General features: G+C 47.2%; 1 protein-coding gene across 1 annotated transcript in view; it reads left to right on the forward strand.

The window, feature by feature from the left end:
• Positions 1-1,240: 1,240 nt before the first annotated feature.
• The window catches only part of LOC125759292 (putative phospholipase B-like 2), a 125,728-nt gene continuing 106,213 nt past the window's right edge, over positions 1,241-20,755 (forward strand). The window contains exons 1-4 of the mRNA XM_049417718.1: positions 1,241-1,452; positions 12,254-12,500; positions 14,102-14,199; positions 15,663-15,875. Coding sequence (XP_049273675.1) covers positions 1,241-1,452; positions 12,254-12,500; positions 14,102-14,199; positions 15,663-15,875 — 770 coding nt within the window. The remainder of the gene's footprint in view (positions 1,453-12,253; positions 12,501-14,101; positions 14,200-15,662; positions 15,876-20,755) is intronic.

Consider the following 20,755-nt stretch of genomic DNA (forward strand, 5'->3'; position numbering starts at 1 on the left):
ACATCCGGCATTTGAGTCAGTCAGTGATGACTGCTGGTATGACAAGTTCATGATGGACTTCCGCTCATTTTAAGGGAAAAAAAGGCTTCGCATGCGCTTGCCCCCTGAAGATAAAAGTGACGACAGCTGTCTCAATGACAGCGAAGATGACGATGTCGATGTCAAGCCTCATGCACAAGCACGAGTGTCTTCATCGAGCAGTGAGGATGAAGACGAAGATGTGGTAGACCAGCCAAGCTAGTGCCTCTCTAAAACATGCAGTGCGGTGAAAAAACAAAACACTGTCAAGAACAGCGGGAAATGCCAGACTGGAAAACCGCTCATCTTCAATGTGACACTGTCCGAGCTCCTATTGAATATTTCAAGGAATTTTTTATGACACCTTCACGGAACACATCGTTCAGCAGAGCAATCTGTTTGCGACGCAGAAAAATCCGAACAAAGGACTGGCTCTGTCTCGTGGTGAGCTAGATCTATTTCTCGGTGCCGCCACCTTCATGTCATTCTGTCGTCTCCCAAGAAGTCGGCTATAATGGGCGGCGGAGTCTAGGGCACACATGGTGGCCCACACGATGTCACGTGATTGGTAGGAGGCAATAAAGTCAAGCTTGCATTTAACAACAATGACGGCGCCAAGTTACGTCGCCCTGAAGAGATCCGCTTCATTGATGCGGCGATGCCATACTTACGTTGCATTGAACATATTGAGCTCCTATTGGCTTAAGTGCCGGTTGTCGCGAATTCGCGACATACCTAAAAGTATGCATTAAAGTTGCATTTTGGATAATACAACTGCTGATTTGTGTTAAGGCTGCTACTTAAAGCTGAAAAACTAAAAACAAAATTTTTTTCTTCGGCGCTTTCATAATTCAGGCATTAAAGGGATATATATGCGAATGTGCCTCTTTCAAAACATTTAGCTCAAGATTCAGACGGCTCCCGCTAAACGCCAGGTTCGTTTGCAAAGTGCACGTAGGATACAAATCTTCTTATAAGCTTATATTGATTAATTTTTGGGTTACTACAGCTCCGTGGCAATATTTATTCCCAAGATGAAACGGAATCTGCGTGAAATAACAAGTATTACGCTTTGTTCGCAATATAACTTCCTTTCCAGAGTCGGTGGAAAATTATTTGCCTTTGGCTGTAACGTAGTAGAATTTATTCACGATCAACACGGGAACTACAAGCAAACCGAATAAAGTGAAAAATATGTTTTCTCTCGCCCACTCAGTACGTGATGCACCTGAATGACCTCACCATCTGGACGGCGGTGATAGTGACCGCCACAGTTCAGGCCGAGCCGATCCACTGGGCGTGGGCAACGTCGGAGCGCAGGCTGAACAGACTGGTAATCCACGAGGGCGAGCCACCGCTGGCGAGCACTTTCACTGGAGCGCCGCAAGTTCCCGTGGCATGGGCAAGCTTCAAGGACGATATACACGAAAGTGGGCGAGTAGCATACGACGCATTCTCACGCCATTGTTCGTTCCTTCCTATTTCGCAAGTTTTGTATATTAGGCACACATTAGAGGCGTGTGAAAGAAAGTGTGCGAAAGGCGTTCGACGGCAGTGCATATTCCGCAAAAGAATCAGAAGAGTCGCAGCGACGCATTCCCGTATGGTCCCTTGCACCTTTTAGAAGAGAGAAGCAACTTCATAATTTGGTCGCACGGTAAGAATACACACAACAGAATGGTAGATATTGAGCGGCGACGCACTGATAAAGCAGGCTGTAACACGAAACATACTCTTCAAAAACAGGTTGTTCAGGCTACTAATTGCTGTGGCATACGTTACAGCCTCGTTAGTGAGTACAGTTAGAGGCTGTAGTTTTAAGCAGTAAGAGTAACTAACTGTAAAAGGTCGCACCCGTTACTAGTAGTGCTCAGTGTAGGCTCAAAAGTATTGTAAGGGTCAAAACCGTAACTATCTTTCTTAAAGGTGAGCTTCTGTCACTGCCTAAGAAGCAATCACTTGAATTTAATTTAAAAGCAATTACAGATTACACCCAATGTAGTGGCCTCATTTGCACTTTCATCTTCGTTATTCAAAAAACTACCAATTGCTCGCACTGTCAACAAGATACGTAAAGGTGAGAATAACTACTTGAACACCGTAAAGGAGCATACACCGTACAAAGATTACCATGAGAGGGAGAACATAAGAGAGCATTTCCATACCATGAACACAACTTTCTTCTTAATAAGGCTTAATGAGAAATCGAAACTCGGATAAATGTGACGGTATACTGAAGCACATGTAGGTTCCTTTTAATTTGAAAATATTTTCGATCAGAATTACCGAGGGATGCTGGAGGACCACAGAGTGCAGATGCATGTTGTGTCTGCCCCACAGTTTTCAAATGACTTTCTTTGAAAAATCGCAGAACTGTTCTAAAAAAATCTCTGAACCAATCGATGAGGGAAGGTCAGCAGAAAACCTGGATGCCTACTTTGGCAAGGTGCATCCGCTTTTTCGGCACCTACGACAATTCTGAGTCGCCACGCAGATCGACCATTGCATCCGCTGCGGGAAGAAGAGCTAGGCCTAACACGTCTACGAGGACGCCCGAGAGCCCCCCTCGCCTCCCCCCGGAACGCCTCGACAGCGCGTCTGGCACCACGATTGAGGTCATAAGCGTGGAATCAGAAGATTTGCATCCGGAGAACTTTACCAGCGACTTCGAATGGGCCTACGTGCTCAGAAGAAACACCACGAAAACATCCGAAGGGAGATCAGGCCCGACGAGAACCATGCCAAGGGACGCAGCTGCGCTGACGCCCGCCCCTGGGGACAGCATGTGGGCGGGTGAACGAACCATACGCCAAATTTTAAAGCAAGCCCGGTACCTCATCTACTTGCAGAAGACTACAAAGTGATATGCGACCACAAGGAGGAATCAGCGTTTCCGAGCACAGGCAGGCAGGCATATGCTGCAACCTGAGAATCGCCGCTGGGGTCGGTCATGGATCAGCAGAAGACATCGTAATAATAAATAAATTACAAGCACAATATCGTGGTGCTAAGCACGTGGTACGAAAAGTGAGCCAGGCGCGCTGGCTTAAACAGGGGGCGCAATTTTGTTTTTAATTTCGGATGTGTTCCTACGTTCTCCGCTTCCATGGGCCAGCAGCCCACGAGCCCAAGTCGGGGAAACTAAGAGCAGCGATCTCCAGGGGTAGGGCCGCTGTCCATCGCACTTCGAAACATCCTCCGCCCCGACAGTCCGACGACGACGATAACGACAACAACGACAACAACGGCTGCTTACCTTCATCACATACGTTTGCGAACGGTGAGATTGTATCAGCCGACATACTTGTTTCGCCCGGTCACCCTTCTCGTCGATACTGATGCCGACTATTCGGTTACGAGCAGACAACTGGCTACTGTACCTCCCAAGGTCGGGACGCAATGGCCAGGGCCTAAGCACAGTAGGAGGTCATCTTCTCACGCCGACCGGCAAATGCACTGCGAAAGTACAAATCCGTGCCCACTCGAGATTGCAAATTGTCGGTTCATTCATTATACTGCCCGAGTGCTCCAGGCTGATCATACTGGGCATGGACTTCCCTCTGCAGTGCGGGGCAATCATAAACCTTCATGAGCTGCTGGTGACTTTTTTCAGCAAACGAGCGGCTGGTAAGGACGACCACCATGGTGTTACGTGTTTCGGGCGACTGCACTACTTTACCACCACAGAGCACTATGCTCGTCACTGTCGAAACCGACAATGACACTCCCGTTCTCGAAGTACTGAGGGCCATCTGTCAGTATTGTTGGTTCGACATGTTCGCGTAGCCTGAGGCATCCTGAAGCTTTCGTCACGAACTGCACATGATTTAGTGACCAATTTCAGCCGTGATTATCAGCGCTCTGCCCCACGAACTGCGATCACTTATTGTGAACCAATCAATGATTCTGCTGATTGTTTCACAGTTGCACAAGATGGCAGAAACTCTCACGGTGATGTACCGACCCACGTGAAAATCGATGCGAATTCGAAACTATCGAATGTTCAACTAGCTTGCATTCGAAGTCTTTTAGAATATTTTGCGGACTGTTTCACCTCAACATGAAAGATCAACCAAATGTCCATCCAGAAACACAGGTCGAATGTTCAACTAGCTTGCATTCGAAGTCTTTTAGAATATTTTGCGGACTGTTTCACCTCAACATGAAAGATCAACCAAATGTCCATCCAGAAACACAGGATCATCACAAACCCTAATGAAAGACCCGTACGCCAACGTGCCTACCGCATATCTCATTTTCGATGGAGGCAAAAATGTTTGAGGCCCGTGTACTTAGATTTAGGTGCACGTTAAAGAACCCCAGGTGGTCGAAATTTCCGGAGCCCTCCACTACGGCGTCTCTCATAATCATATCATGGTTTTGGGACGTTAAACCCCGGATATTATTATTATTACCGCATATCTCATAGGAAGCAAGGCGCCATCCGAGACGAAGTCAAACAAATGCTTGCTGACATCGTACTGCCTTCCACCAGCCCATGGAGGTCACCCCTGGTCCTCGTGAAAAAGAAAGACAGCACGACGAGCTTTTGCACTGACTGCCAAAAGCTTAACAATGTCACAAAGAAGGACGTCTATCCCCTACCCCACATCTCTTTGGACCGCCTTCGACATGCCCCCCGATACTTCTCGTCAATGGACCTTCCCAGAGGCTAGTGGCAGACAGAAGTTAACGAGCGAGACAGCGAAAAAACATTTATTACGCCAGTTGGCCTCTACGAATTCAAGTTCCTTCCCTTCGGCTTTTGCTCAGCTCCTGCCACTTTTCAGCTCATGATGGGCGCGGTTCTCTGAGGTTTGAAGTGCAGTCATACGTCGTCCATTTAGATGATATATTAGTGCTTTCTGAAGCCTTCGACCTGGAGCTACAGCGCCTACAAGCCGTCCTCGGCGCAATTCGTGCTGCTGGTTTGTCTTTAAAGCCTGAAAATGCCATTTCGGGTATGATCAACACAAATTTTAGGCCGACGACGGAATTTTACCAGACCTCGACAAGACACTCGCCGTTGTTTCTTTTCGAATAACGACGAACGAACGCAAACTCCTGCGCTTTCTGGGACTTTGCGCGTATTACGGACGCTTCGTTGCAAATTTTTTCAGAAAGCCAAGCATTTGCACCTGTTTACAAACCACGATGTTCCCTTCGTTTTGGAGCAGGAGCAACAATATGCATTCTCCGAACATCAAAGACGTTGGCAGACACCTGCCATTGTGGGGCACTTTGACGAAGACAGTGACACTTAGCTGCACACAGATGCCAGCAACGTTGGCCTTGGTGCCGTTCTCGTACAGTGGCAAGATGGAGCCGAGCGCGTTATCGCGTGTCACTGTTGCCACTGTTGACGAAGTACGAGTCGTAATTTCTCAACAGCTGAAACGAACTATTCCACTACGCAGAAGAGTGCTTGACATTGGTATAAGCAATTGCTAAGTCCCGACCATATCTGTACGGCCGGCAGTTTCAAGTTGGGACAGACCACCATTCATTGCCTCCTGGAGACATTGTTTTTAAGAGTACGAGATGACGATCACATTCAAGTCCGGGTGTAAGCACACCGACGCTGACTTGCTGTCACGTACTTCACTTCAACCTTCGCAGGTCGACGTTGATGAACAAGGCGCATTCCTTTCTGTTATCACGGCATCTGACATGAGCAAGCAGCAGCGCGACGATTCAGAGCTCCGACCGCTCATCTACTATCTCGAGGGCCTTATATCGGAGCTACCTCATGCGTTCGTCCGTAAATTACCGTCGTTTTGCCTCTGCGATGGCGTACTCTATAAATTAGCTTTTTACCCTACCGCAGCCGACCACCACCTTGTAGTACCGCACAGACAATGTAGTCGCCATTCTCTTCGACAGACTTCACGTAAAGTGGTACGTTTCTGTTGCACTGTTGCAGCTTAATTAGTTACTTTTATATTTATTTTGTATAATACCTTCCCACATTATACCTTGCCTTTTTTAGTATATGTTGCGTTTTTATGCTCGTGAGTTTAGTTTTGTCTTTTGCAGTAATCGATGTTCTAGGGATGTATGGTTATCTCTATTATGTATTTGCTGTGCTGCCCCCCTTACACAATGGCCCACGAGGGCCCTGTAAGGTACCGGTAAATAAATAAATAAATAAATAAATAAATAAATAAATAAATAAATAAATAAATAACACGGAGCAGGGGCGTAAGCAGAAATTTTTTTCGGGGGGGGGGGGGGGGCACCTCCTTGATCTGTAGTGGGGACGAGCAGGCAGATGTGGTCGAGTGTCATTTTCTGCTCTGTATGCTATGGCAAAAAAAAATTTCGGGGGGGGCACGGGCCCGGTGTGCCCTAACGTGGCTACGCCCCTGACACGGAGAGCTCATCGCCCGGTGCTCGCTATACAGAAAGCAAATTAGCATTTGCTACGAATGCGGTAGACTGGGGCACAGAGCGGACGTTGACCCAACCCAGAAGAAAAAATATGCAGCGCATGCGGCGTGGCTAACCCGATGCAAGAACACCAGTGTGCAGCAGGGTGTCAGCTGTGCGGGCCAGGTCACTTTATGGGAGACAGACACTGCAAGGCAAAATACAAGACAACGTATTTGGTCCGGCGAACGCGCTCGGGGCCACTAAGAAGAGAAGCAGAGGACGAAACACCCTACAGCATCAACGACTACAACAAACGAGCTGGCGAAGCAACGGGCAAGAACACCTATGGATTGGAAGGCCAATGAACCGAAGGCTCACCCCCGGGACCACGTGGAGAGAACAGACCGGAACGGCCCGGTCGAAGAGACAGGTCGTGGACCCGGCCAGAAGACGAGAACACGATCAAGATGAAGATCTTGAAGGACACGCAAGATGAAGATCGCAATCCAGCCGAGGAGAGGCAGAAACACAGGCACGGGTGAGCTGCGCAAACGTGGTCTCTGGGTCTGCTACTTCACCTAAACGCACGGGTTCCGCCTTGGAACGGGAATGAGCACCTATAAGACAGATGTTAGAAGAAATAACGCGGAAAACGCGACGCTAAGGGAGCAGATAAAAACGCTTAAAGTGAAAAACGAGAAACTTGAGAATCCAAAACAGACAGAGATAACTCATAACACAGCCACAGCCAGTAGGGCGCCGACACCCATCCGAGCTCCTGTGACGCCCGCGCCCCCGCCAATGAGTGGAGAGACGCCATCACATGAGCGAATGGGAAAGGAAAACGCCGACGAGCGACTCTGCATTCTGCATGTTCGAGGAAATGTTCGTAGGTTAAGAACACCAATTCATGCAGATGCACGCGGATGTACAACAGATAACGCTGAGGCGAGAGGAAATGTCGCAGAGCTTCGACGTCCTCGAGTGCAGAGTAAAACCTGTCGAGTGTAGAGGAAAACGTGTCGAAAGACGCCCGGTACGCTGGGGCTACGCCGGTCAAGAACAAGCCGTACAGCAGGCCACCTGTGGCGGAGAACAGCCGCATGGACAACTCGAGAAGCCAACATGGCGCCGCGTAAAGAGTACACGATTTGGCAGTGGAAATGCCGTTGGTGTCAACGCAACAAGGGTAACCTGTAGCAATTCATAAAAATCAAGCAAGCACGACATGTAATCGCCCTCTAGGACACTGGGGGAGGGACCGCAAGCTTACCAGCGTTCAAATCATACAGAACTTTCGATTGAAAAGCGACAGTAACCACACTGATGTATCGATACATAAAGGCTGTAGAACACGACACCGGCGTAAGAAACATAGACCATGTCGCAGTCGAAATAATCTCCTTCCGAATAAAGGAGGGAAGCCTATTTGTGCTGAACATATACATGCCACCACGACGAAGGGCAAAGTTCAGGTCGCTTTCCGTAGCGTCAAACGTGGTGGGCAGGCAGGCACTGATCATCGTGGGCAACTTTAACACACCACACGCCGCCTGGGGTTGCACCATCGAGAATGTGAAAGGTCGCACCTGTGGAACGACGCGCATCACGACGGGCTCTCGCTAATAACTAGCCCACGAGAACGCACCAGAATGGGCAATTCACTGAGCAGAGTCACTACGCCGCACTTGACATTCATAAAGAACATAGCCAACCCGATTTGCACCGACATAAACATAAATCCAGGCAGTGGTCACTACATCACATAGAAAATGATACAAGCAAGCCCGTATAAAATGAAAGGCAGAAAAATAATGCTAACAGTTGGGTCACCTTTCTTAAGCTCAGAGAGCACGAGACGGGAAAAACCAATGAACACATACAGTAGTGGGCACACTCCAGCGTAAAGTGCAGAAAGCCACCAAACATGTTCCCAAGGAGAGAGGCATGGGAGAAATGGACAGTAAGCTCCTACACATGTGGGAGGCAAAACGCAGATTCCAAAAGCGCTGGAAACGTGAAAAGCACAACCGGCGTCTAAGAAAGGGAATTGTCGCGCCCGATATAGACCTATAGGACCACGCGAATCGGCTATTTCAGCAGCACTAGGAAGGCACTTGCGCTCTAATGGACGAAGAGTTCGGGATGACCAAAAACTTGGAAAATACTCCGAGGCCTCCTCGACTCAGAAAGCACGACAACAACACAAAGAGAGAACCTACAAGGAATACTACAAAGTCACGCAGGTACAGGGGCACAACTCCTAAGAGAGTAGCATTAGACATACGCAGGAGATGAAAAAAAAGACACGACTTTGTGAGAGTACCGAGGGAAGGATAGCGTCGACCTCGACGCCTCGATAACGGAGGCAGAGATTCGATACGAACTCGGACCACTTAGTCCGAACTCTGCCCCGGGTTCCAACGGTGTAAAAAATCAAAACGCTTTGCAACGTAGACGATCAATACGTCACTGTTCTCAGAAAGTATATAAAGAATGTTTGGAGAAGCGGGCCATAAGCGATCAAAGGAAAACCGCCCAAAGCACATTAATACGCAGACCGGAAAAAATCCCCATGAAAATTTCAAGCCCATCTCATTGAAGTCCTGTATCGGAAATCTAATAGAAAAAAGAGTCGTTTTACTCGTCTCGTCAAATACATGGACGACAACAGGCTATACGAATACAGAATGATCGGCTTTAGACAGAGTTTCGGCTCAACACGTCATGTTGCAAATAAAGAACCAAATCATAGACGCCGAAACACACACCCTAGAACAAAAGGCATTCTTGGCCTTGACCTTCAGAATATATTTGATAACGTCACTCGCGAGTCCATGTGGCGCAACTTGCAAAACCCACACGTAGGCCAACGAGCCCCCCGTACGGCTATGTGAAAGATTTCCTCACTAACCATAAACCCATAATCATGGCCGGGGAAGCGAAATCTGAAGACATGGAGCTAAGCAACAAAGGAACACCACAAGGTTCCGTGCTTTGCTACTTCCAATATAACGTGGCAATGCTCGGCCTGCCCGCAAAGCTGGAACGTATCTAAGGACTTCACCACAGTCTGTATGCGAATAACATCACCCTGTGGGTGACGGGCGGAAGCGACGGCCACACAGAAGAGATTTTTACGGCAATCAGTAAATATGGCAGAGCGATACGTCGGGAACAAGGGCCTAATGTGCTTTCGCCAAAAATCGGAGCTACTACTCTACAGGCCTACAAGCAGAGGATGCAAGCGCACTCACGAACGACCAACATCACAATCTTGGCAGGGGGTCGCACAGTTCCCCAGGTACAACACCAATGAAAACCGCGACGCTGAATATCTGAAAACGTACATAACGCAGAAGTAATAAGGATACTGGATGACACGCAGCAAACGATCAAATCGATTCGAAGACTCGCCAACAAGAGCTATACGGCCTGAAAGAGCACCACTTTGTGTAGCTCATCAAACCCTTTGTAGTAAGTTGTATAGTCTATGTGACCCCATACCTGAAGTTATGAAAAACAAAAAAAATTGGAACGCATCATAAAAAGGCATATAAACAAGGTCTCGGCCTACTGATCACCACGTCTAACGAAAAGTTGGACGCGTTAGGAATGCATAACACGCTATACGAACTTATTGATGCTCATATGATAGCACAATATGAAAGACTCGCGCAGAGCAACAAGGGAAAACACAAGCTCGGTATAGCGTACGCTAGCCAGAGCGGGGATAAATACAACGTTCCTAAAGAAACCAGAGTGCGTCATCATACCCCCGAACATGCACCCCGATCATCACCGGGGGCGGAGGAATGCAAGAGAGAAAGCACTACAGAAGAAGATTCAAAACGATGGGACGTGGTCAATGTAGACTCGGCGAACTCTGCAGACGGTCAGCACATCGCGATGGTCGTTTCTAATCATAGCGGGCCACCCGCTTGCCAGCGGCACTATTAATGCAAGAAATGCGGAAATCGTGGAGAAAATGGCCATATAGCTCTGGTGCATGCGTCCAAAATGGCCAGCGTCGTAATCAGCGACTCTAAAACCTCGATTCGCAATTTCGCTAAGGGAAGGGTCTCAAAAGAGGCGCTAATAATCATGAGTGATTTTTGCGGAGAGCGTAAACGTCATATGCACGCCCACCCACTCCTCCCTCCCGGGCAACGAAACCGCACACACCTTAGCTCAAGAGTTAGCGGGCCAAGAAGGGGCAGGAACAACGCGGAGCCGATGTGCGGAGAGACCGCACGGTCAAATACTACGAAATGACAAAACACTACAAATTGCGGAGGCAGCATCACCCCCCACCACACTCCTCTTTAAGTAAACAGCAGGTGACAGCGCGGCGCTCACGACAAACGCCTTCCCAAACCCGATTGCTTATCCTCATTGTTACTCAGAACTCTGCTCAGGTGGATTAAACACTGCAATGCGCGGGCGAACCTAAAACACATTATCTGTGCCTGCTTCAACGTCGTGAAGCATCCAAACGGCACATATATGAACGTGGAGCGGTGGGAGACTCCGATCAACTGCAGGTCATCAGGCAAGCCGAAGATGCCGCTAGGATCCAAGGACTCCAAGCCGCCATCGAAGGGAGAGGAGATTTGTTGTTTCTCTCTCTCTTTCTCGAATCAAAATTGTTCAAGAACCCACGGGAACACCCACTGAGTAGGTCCGTTTCACGCTTTGGAGGTTACCTTAGGAGGTTACCTAATATCGCCTGAAGGCTGTGTACTTGAAATAAACATGACGGAAAGGCTGGAGAGGGCCGTCCAATGAAGAAGCTGTGCCATATAAACCCTACAAGAGCTTCCCCAGTACAGGCAAGCAAAAAATGAATCTCAAATATTTTCTTGTGATTGAAAAATCAACAAATAGCGTCATTAAGCAAAAATGAAAACTTCCGGAAGCACAGCGGGGGGCTTCCATTTTCGTGCTTCATATACACCGTACGCTTTCAAGCTATCATGGTTTGCAGAAAAACCGCGGTCCCGCCGTAGACGGTATGTATATTTATTTATGTATTCATTTACTTATTTAGAGCAACTCGTCTTACATGACAAAGTGACGGAGATACGGACGCACACACAATTTTTCTTTCGAGTCAGCATAGAAATACGTTATACAGCTCAAAGCAACTAGTCAGATGAGGCAGTCTACCCATTCGAAGCTTGCCGCAATCGCACCTGTAAAAATGTAGTGTTTCGAAGTAGCTTGCAAATTCAAATACCAACTGCATTTGAGGCATGGGCGCATGTGCCGGCACTAACTTTATTGAGTAACTTTGGTGTAGATCGGGAATATTCGTGCGTCATGACATTGTCCTTGCCATGGACGAAGTGCGCATGTTTCACGAAGTGGACGCTACTTGTAAGGTCTAAAACTCATGGGGTTGAGCATCCGTATTACGCTGTGCGAACTACATCAACGTTGGCGCGGTGAGTAGACAGCAGTCAAGGCGAACATATTTACGCCGATGAGGAGACGGAGGCATGAAACACACCATTTCTTGTTTCAAATTAGTGAGCCTACGTATAACAATAATGTACTACATTGTTCGAGCAACGCATATCAATTTCCTCACTGCTCCAGAAGTTTTTAATCCATCCAGTGATGATTAGTTGCACATTCCTGGTATTCCAGTTCCAGGCAAGCATTGAACTGTGCGCCTCACATAGCAATTTTTTACGAGCCATGGACGTGGAATATCACCAATAATGTTTCCCGACCTGGCTTTGCGTACTTGTTCTACGTAATTTTTTCGTATGATGGGACAACAATATCTTTTTTTCTGTGCGTAGATACTGCGTTCTCCATCGCTCGCTGACTTGCTGTCTCTTTCCGGTTGCGACAGCTGGTCTTACCTTCAGATCGAGTCCAGCCCATACGTGCATGACGAGCTGCAAGCGTACGCGGCTGGAGCGCTGGAGGCCTACCTGACCCGACGTTTAATGGAGAACCAGTGGGAAAACCTGTTCTCACGATACTGCGAAAACCAGACCGAGTACTGCAGCCGGCTGGATGACTTCATCATTAAGAACCTCGAGTATTCACGGGAGCAGGAGCACCGCTTCATGTACAGCGATCCTTACTGGAACATGGTACGATGCTCATACTCTGTAACAAGTCAATATTGAATTGAATAACAGCAGCTGGTTTGGGGCGAACTCCATTGCCATTACGATTCATGCAGGCTTTACAGTTTTATTGCGATAGCCATTATATGGTTACTCACGACGGTTTTTGCCGTCGCCATCGTGTCCCGTTAAAGTCAAAATTGATAACATCCCCCGCGCATCGTATGTTCTACCCGCGGGTAAAAGCGCGCGAGCAGGGGCGATGAACGCGGCTGAAAGAGAGATCAAACGAGCCGGCCCATCTCCGTCGCTCGAAGGGCGCATGCGATAACATCATCCCGATCGAGGGGCCTGCCGTCGAAGTAGGGACGAACCGCCTCGCCCATCTTGAACGAGCACGAAAAGACGCGATGGGGGGGGGGGGGGGGGTGTCGTTCGAGCAGCAACTGTGAACTTTGATTCAAAGGGCGCGGTCGCGGTCGCTATCTCGGAAGCCATCAGCGGGCGGCTCGTATACCCTTCTACGTGCTGCGCTCTCAACGAGTAGAGACTGTGCGAAAAGTGTTGCTCTCCCCGAACCGGCCGCATTCCCTTACAGCAGCGTTTTGCAGAGTTACGCGAGATCGGATCCAAAAGAGTTAGCTGCCAGCCTCGCTTCGTATAACATTACCATTTGTTGCTGTCGCATTCAATGCTTCGCCCTTGCGGCGAAACTGTGACTTTTTTGCTTAGAAAACATACACGTGTTGTTATTTGTGCAATTACACGGTTCCGGATACCTGGTCGTACAACATGGTCGCTGAAATGTCGCGCAGCCGACTATTGTGATTTGGTTTTCGCGACATTTCAACGAATTCTAACCGAAAGATAGGCAGCAAACTTCACGCGTGCACTACGGGTTAAACATTTTTCTTGATAGAATGTCTGTAGCTTATGGTCACCGAAGCCCTGTTCTTGAAGGAAGTGCACATCTATTCCTGAATCGATCACCTGTTTCATGTGTGCACATTTGTTTCGACTAACTTTTGATGTAATATTACCCCTAGAATTACAGTTTATTATAAATGACCATTTAATTTGACTATATTTTCTGGGCTTTAATATCGATGAATTATTTACCTCAATGCGTGGTGCTGAAATGTTAATATTTGAATAGTGCTTGAGCAAGGGAGGAGAAATGCATTAATTCTAGTAGGAAGATTAAAACGACTAATCTAGTATAGTACTACACTGAAAACCAAAATATTGCGGGAATGCCACAGCACCTAGTAAATTGCAGTTTGTCCCGGCTCTATACCCAAGGCTTAGCAGTTCAGTGCGTTGCATTGAGCTCGTGTCATGCGATCCGCACAAATCGTATTTTAATGCAATAAAAGGCTGCGGTTCTGTTGCGCGCCGTTTGGCATGAAAAGCACATGCTGCCGAACATCGCTGCACTGCACTCAACCGGAGATGCAAGTAAGGAAACGTCAATCTACTATTCAATGCAGTTTTCGCCCGTTTACATGAAACAAGCATTCTGCACCTTAAGTGGGGAGCTAGTCCAACAGCTCCCAATAGAAGCCACATGTAAATGGAGTGAAATAAAACGAACACAACTTACATACTTCTTTTTTCTGCCGCAGGTGCACCTACAAATGAAACAGCTGGCAGGACTAAGCGATGTCTTCGAGAACCAAACACTGGATTATTCACACGAACTAAACACTGTCACGCGATCATTGTAAGCTATCGTTGCTACCTGCTAATTATAATTTCGTTTTTTTTTCTTTGCTTGACGGGTGGTGTGTTTAACTGCTACGCTGTAAGAAGTACAAAAACAAACATTACAGAAATTCTTCTGAACAAGTTATGTTGCCCATAGCCTGCTCCACATACGCGCACCTGATGCACAGACTTTTTAATGCATTTGTTGGAGCTTCCTTGCTGGAGCTACCTTACGTTCCACTTTCGCATGCATGCATTTGATTCGTGCACAAGCGCACAAATATAGAGATAAAACACAAATGCCTCTAGCAGCGGTCACTGAAACGTACATACATAGCTTGCTACACAAAAGCTCTTGTAGAGGCCATGGCAACGCATGCTCTTTTGGTCTGGCGGGGATACGAAAGAAAAAGGGGCGAGAGGGTAGGATAATGCATGATGTTAGGAACTTTAAATTGGTCGCTTGGTTCTGGGTAATCCCTATGACTGTAGATCTCAAATCGTCAGGGTATGGTGTTGATAAAGAAATTCTGTGAGTTTGCTACAGGGGAGTTGCATCGTAGAAGTCCAATGATGTATAGACAACTCCGCTGAAGCTTGATGACTTGCCAAAGCGCCGGCGGGTTTTCCTGAATGTGCCATTTCGATACACTGCTGCCGACTAAAGGATTGTTGTTATCGACAGAAAATGATCTATGTGCGCCAGTTTCAGGGCTAGCAAGCTGCAGCCACAGACAGATGTCAATGTTCGCTTTCGCAGAGATATTGCGACTGTAATGACTCATACGTAGTTTATGGAAAGAGCCTTCTACTATGTTAATGTCTGTGGGGGGTTGAGCAGTTTATTTTGAAAAAAAAAAAAGAACTCAGGAAGCCTGAGGGACGCCTTACTGATGAAAAATATATTTTTATACGTTTGAGCCTAATCAAAGCGTTTCTCCGCATTCTTTTTTCGTATGTAACAATGAGCGGATCAAAGTGTCAGCATTTCCTGGAGCCCGAAGCCCGTAATATATTCATGCTAATAAAGGTCACCAATGTTGAGTAACGCTATTCGCAGTCCGTGAAGCATGAGAGGTACCTAGCCACACTTGTGAAGTAAGTTTATCGCACCGTTGAAGATGACATATGGTGGCTTAATCTAAAGCAAGACCAGTCATGCGCGGAACACACAGCTCAGTAGCAACGTTAGCTTGAAGCGGCCTTGAAGTATCCCATCCTAGTCGGTTTGACGACGCTTACTGCAAGTGATGATCACGGAAAGTAGGTTTTTATTGTACAAAGATCTCTGTACGGAGACGCAGAAACGTTCCTGCTCCAAATAGCGCCCGAGAAGTGAATAAAAATGTAGTGGAATGTTAACCCAACTGCATTACATGCAGGGAAACGAGAAAATATAGAATGGCTGCTCTGGTCATAATTTTCACTATCTACCTTGTGTGACATTTGTCGCTTTTAAACCCTCTGCACAACGTCCAGTTACTTCAGCCTGGTGGGAGATCTGTTCGATCTGGAGCAGGCGTTGGAGCGGAAAAAGGACTTCCACTCAATCGCCCAGATCCTGGCCTGCTCAGCCCTGGTGAAAGTGGTGGGCGACTTCGAAGATATCTACATATCCCACGACACGTGGTTCCTGTACCGTGGAATGCTGCGCATACAGAAGAGGTACATCTTCCCTTGGCACTACACTGCGCATCTGACCAGCGTCGGTAAGCTTAATTCATACTCTCGCACACGCCGCTCAATCATCTTACGTTAGCCACTGGTTAATAAGCGCACTACACCCGAAGTATGTACGCTGCCCGATTCTTTGGACCGTATCCCTTCAGCAAGCACACTAGCTCTTATCACACTGCCTGCTCGATCGCGAGGGGGCCTTCTTATTCCGCCATTGGGAAATCATTTGCAGCTTCGAAGGTGGTGAAACAAACCGTTGTTATGAGGGATTATAGTGAAACATAACATCCCGAAGCTGTTTGGTGGGTTATGATGTACGGCGTAGTGGCGGAGAAATCGTTTTGATAGCGATTAACTTTTTAAGGCGACCCAAAGCACGGTATCAAAAGGAGTCTGTGTACGGTTATGAATTGTGGCGACAGTTGATTGCAACCAAAATAGCATCGAAGATTTCAAGTGTACAAACGCATTTTGAGCAGGTGATTGTCAAGTCACAATTTTTAGATGCCTAATCAAGTGCCAGAAATTTCTGTATTCGTACCCTTACGAAAGCACCACCTCCTTCCGCTTTAAAGTTCGCTACTCGCCAAAAAAAACGCGATGTGTCACACTAACACGAGTCTACATGTAGACGCATTTTCATTCGCTTACTCACGCTGTCACTGCACTCATGCCTCGTCCGGCGCTCGCCAATTTCTTTTCGATAGCGCCGGGTGACAAAAGCGATGTTTGCTATGCGATCCCAGTTTCTTTTGCCATGGTGCGTGACGCTATAGTCGTGCGGAATAGTAAATATGCATTTTAAGGAAAGCGCATTACTGGTCTTATGAGTCGAAAAATGAGGCTTACGGCGTCTTCAAATCTAACACTGCCAAAATTGCGTCACTTGATGTCACAAGTTCCCAGATTTGTCACAAGTTCCCAGATGACGACCTGCGATGCCGTCATCACATGACATCGACGTTTGGTCAAAGGTGGGCATTTCTCTGACTATGGAATTACAGTGCCGTCGTGGTCGGCGCGTGGCTTTTTAGGGGCGAAGCTCCTTAAAGCAGCACCCGTTCGTCCCCGTCGTAGAGCGAAACCAGTCTTAACGCTAGTACCAAATATTGACCTCCAAGGTGGTGCCGGTGGGAGATTTCTCCTGTGCGTTGTTGAACAATAAAAAATTCGCAGCGTGCGCGTTAACTAAAAGCCGAATTCTTCTGTCTCTCATTCCCCATTAGCAGCCATTGGCATGTTCCAGTAGGAAACGTTTGTAGAAGTAGAAGTGTAAGTGTTAGCTAAAAGCCGACTTCTTCTGTCTCTCATTCCCATTAGCAGCCATTGTTTACCTCCAAGGTAGTGCCTAGTGAGATTTCTGCTGTGCGTGATTAAACAATAAAAATTTTGTTCACAACGCCGTTGACTGATGAAATAAACCAACGAAAGACGCCAGATGTTTTCTAAAAGCAAAACGAAAAGACGCCAGATGTTTCTAAAGCAAAACGAAAAGACGCCAGCTGCTTAACGAAAGACGCCAGATGTTTTCTAAAGCAATGGTTTTCTAAACAATGAAAATTCACAGCGTACATGTAAAATTAAAGTGAGCTACAAGTCGTCATAACTCTCATCGAACCTTTAGTAGAAACGCGCCCGATCTCACGTCGGTGATGATGTACTGGGCAGAATTCACGGAAGATTCACGGTTTTTTCATCTGCAGGACATGTATGCTCGACTGCTGACCCGAAGTTTGCGGGAGCGAGCCGCGGCCGCGGCGGCCGAATTTCGATGGAGGTAGAATTCTAGCGCCCCAGGGGTTGAATTTAGGTGGACATATCTCCAGGTGATCGAAATTTCCGGGGCCCCCCACTATGGCGTCTTTCATAATCGTAGCGTGGTTTTTGGGACGCTAAACCTAAACAACTATAATGCTATTATTATCATCGAGGAACTGGCGCAGCTTAAAGTTGTGGGATCGTGGTACATCTAAGATGGAACGGTAATGACGTAGCATAAACGGTACGGCACTGCCGACGCAGCTAAAATATACCCAATGTCGCGTGAGAGCACAGGCGTTTCTTAGCGCTGCCAAAAGCGACTCTCCCTTTTATTTTCTGTGCGGACATATCTCATACGGAGGACAGTGGGGCACAAGAATCGGCTTATATTGAGTGCCATTTATCTGAGCTAAATCTACAAGTGCACTATTTGCCGGTTCGTTTCGCTAAGTACACATTATAAAACAACGAACGGTACTTACACTCTAACGCAAAAGGGTGTTAAAAGGGTGTGTGGTTCGTCCCTTTGGGGACTAATGGGGCTGCCACAACCATTAATCCTTTTAAGGACTAACGACACCGCGTATAACCGTTAATCCCCTAGCAGCTAAGTATTAGTCCCCACTGATCACCTCAATGGACTAACATTTAATCCTCATCATATGCAGCTTTTCTGGATACCAGCGGTTTACTTCGCGTGAACTACAGCACGTGGCGTATCGACCTTAAAGTATTCAAAAGTCCCGTCATGAGGTATGCAGTGAGGCGCCACTAAACAAAAGAAAATCAAAAGAAACGGTACACACGCCCCAAGACTGTCGCTTCACCTGAGTGCGCAGAAAAGAGAGCGCTGTGTGTCGGCCTTATCTCGACGGCGACGACTGGCAATGAATCGCCAGTTTTTCTAGACGTACCGTGCTAAATGTCTGGCCGTGATACAGGCACCCGACGACTGGCACCCGACGGCACCCGACGACTGGCAATGAATCGGCAGTTTTTCTAGACGTACCGTGCGAAATGTCTGGCCGTGATACAGGCACCCGACGACACCCGACGACTGGCACCCGACGGCACCCGACGACTGGCAATGAATTGGCAGTTTTTCTAGACGTACCGTGCTAAATGTCTGGCCGTGATACAGGCACCCGACGACACCCGACGACTGGCACCCGACGACTGGCAATTAATCGGCAGTTTTTCTAGAGGTACCGTGCTAAATGTCTGGCCGTGATACAGGCACCCGACGACACCCGACGACTGGCACCCGACGACTGGCAATGAATCGGCAGTTTTTCTAGACGTACCGTGCTAAATGTCTGGCCGTGATACAGGCACCCGACGACACCCGACGACTGGCACCCGACGGCACCCGACGACTGGCAATGAATCGGCAGTTTTTCTAGACGTACCGTGCTAAATGTCTGGCCGTGATACAGGCACCCGACGACACCCGACGACTGGCACCCGACGGCACCCGACGACTGGCAATGAATCGGCAGTTTTTCTAGACGTACCGTGCTAAATGTCTGGCCGTGATACAGGCACCCGTGATGCATCAAGAGAATCCGGCGTTTTATTATTTGTTTGTTTGCTTGTTTACTTTCTGCGCTGCCGTAGCGGTGGGATATTGGAGCAGCATGCTGGTTTCTGAGTTTCTTGTTGAGCTAGCGTAAACCATTATGTTTGGGTACGAACAGAATATTGTGGTTGCATAACAACCGAATTTCCTTTGGTGTACCACTTAGGTGTTGCTCGTATGCTCCTTGCGTTACCTCACTTTAAAAGAGGATAAATTTGAGAACGCTAGGGATGAGAGTAAAAAAACGAAGTTAAAGATAGTTTCTCTTTTGTTTTCATTTAGCTCTTATCGAAATGTGGCTGCCACTGCCAGCTTGGCGCCGTCGAAACGGGTGTGCAAAAATGACACAGTTATTGAAAGATGATCTTGTATACAAGAAAATGTGCACTTGGTTAGTTTTCTTTTTTGTTGTTTTTAGGAATGAACGTATAGTACAACACATACGACCGACGTGTTGTGTAATAACCTCTAGATGTACCGTCTATCCCGCCCAAAAAAGGCACCTATCTATCTTGTTGCATTTCTTCTTTTTATTTCTTTTTTTTCTTTTTTCCCCACAGCCGACTGATTCATATGCTGGAGGTGATTGTCTTGAATCCTGTTGGTGCAGATAAACCAACCAGTTACTCTAATGGGCTGGAAGCTCTCCTAAAGCTCTCCTTTCATGTACTGTAGGCTCAGTCTCTTGCAACAATGCACTTCAATTAGCACAAAGTCGATCATGAATCACCAATTGGTCCAATTGTCCACTTTGATCAGCACAAAGAGATTCATGAAAGCGAATTTTGGCGTTTTCGCGCAGATAACAATGACTGTTAATACAACATTATGACTATTTATACAATCTCTCAAAAGCACTTCTTTATTCTGCGTTACACCTAATGTAGAATACAAAATGCATTTGACTTGCTCCACTGGCCACAAGATACAACAAAGAAAAGCGAACCTTTTAATTCCCCCTTCATTCGTTCACTACGCGTATGGAAGTTTGTTGAGTTGTGAGTAGAGTTCCTTCTGTTGACATGAAGATGTGCAGGCGTTCCAAAGGAAATCTTAAGTCTTTCTTTCCAGGAGATTTCCTTAGAACGGTGGCGTTTATGCGCCCAGGAAATTTTATTAGTAGTTATTCGCCCGTAGCATAGACTGAAAAATACCATTCTTCAGCTTTAGAAAGCCTAGCGAAATCTGTTTTTTCGCATAATATCCACTGCTTTTCAAGCAGTCGTCTTTTTCCACTGAAAGCCCAACGGAAAATGTCCATGTCGAATGGAATGATTACAGCTCCGCTCGAGGGTCTTCTAAACCGGAGCTTTTTTTAAAACTTCATGATGCAAAACATCAGCTGCGTATTGAATCCTCGATTATTCTGGCTTGATAGGAATGTCGAAGCTGCGAGAACATTCGTGGTTAAGATTCCTTTTTGGCTCAAACGTGTAGGCCCATCTTGAATGTCCCTTCCACTGTATCAGGTAGTCTTGTCTCTATTGTAGATAAGGGAAGCACAGTAAAATAGATAGCAAGAAATGTAAAATTCAATCTCAAATTTTATTAGAAC

This window comes from Rhipicephalus sanguineus, chromosome 1 (genome assembly GCF_013339695.2).
Source record: "Rhipicephalus sanguineus isolate Rsan-2018 chromosome 1, BIME_Rsan_1.4, whole genome shotgun sequence".
Lineage (NCBI taxonomy): Eukaryota > Metazoa > Arthropoda > Arachnida > Ixodida > Ixodidae > Rhipicephalus > Rhipicephalus sanguineus.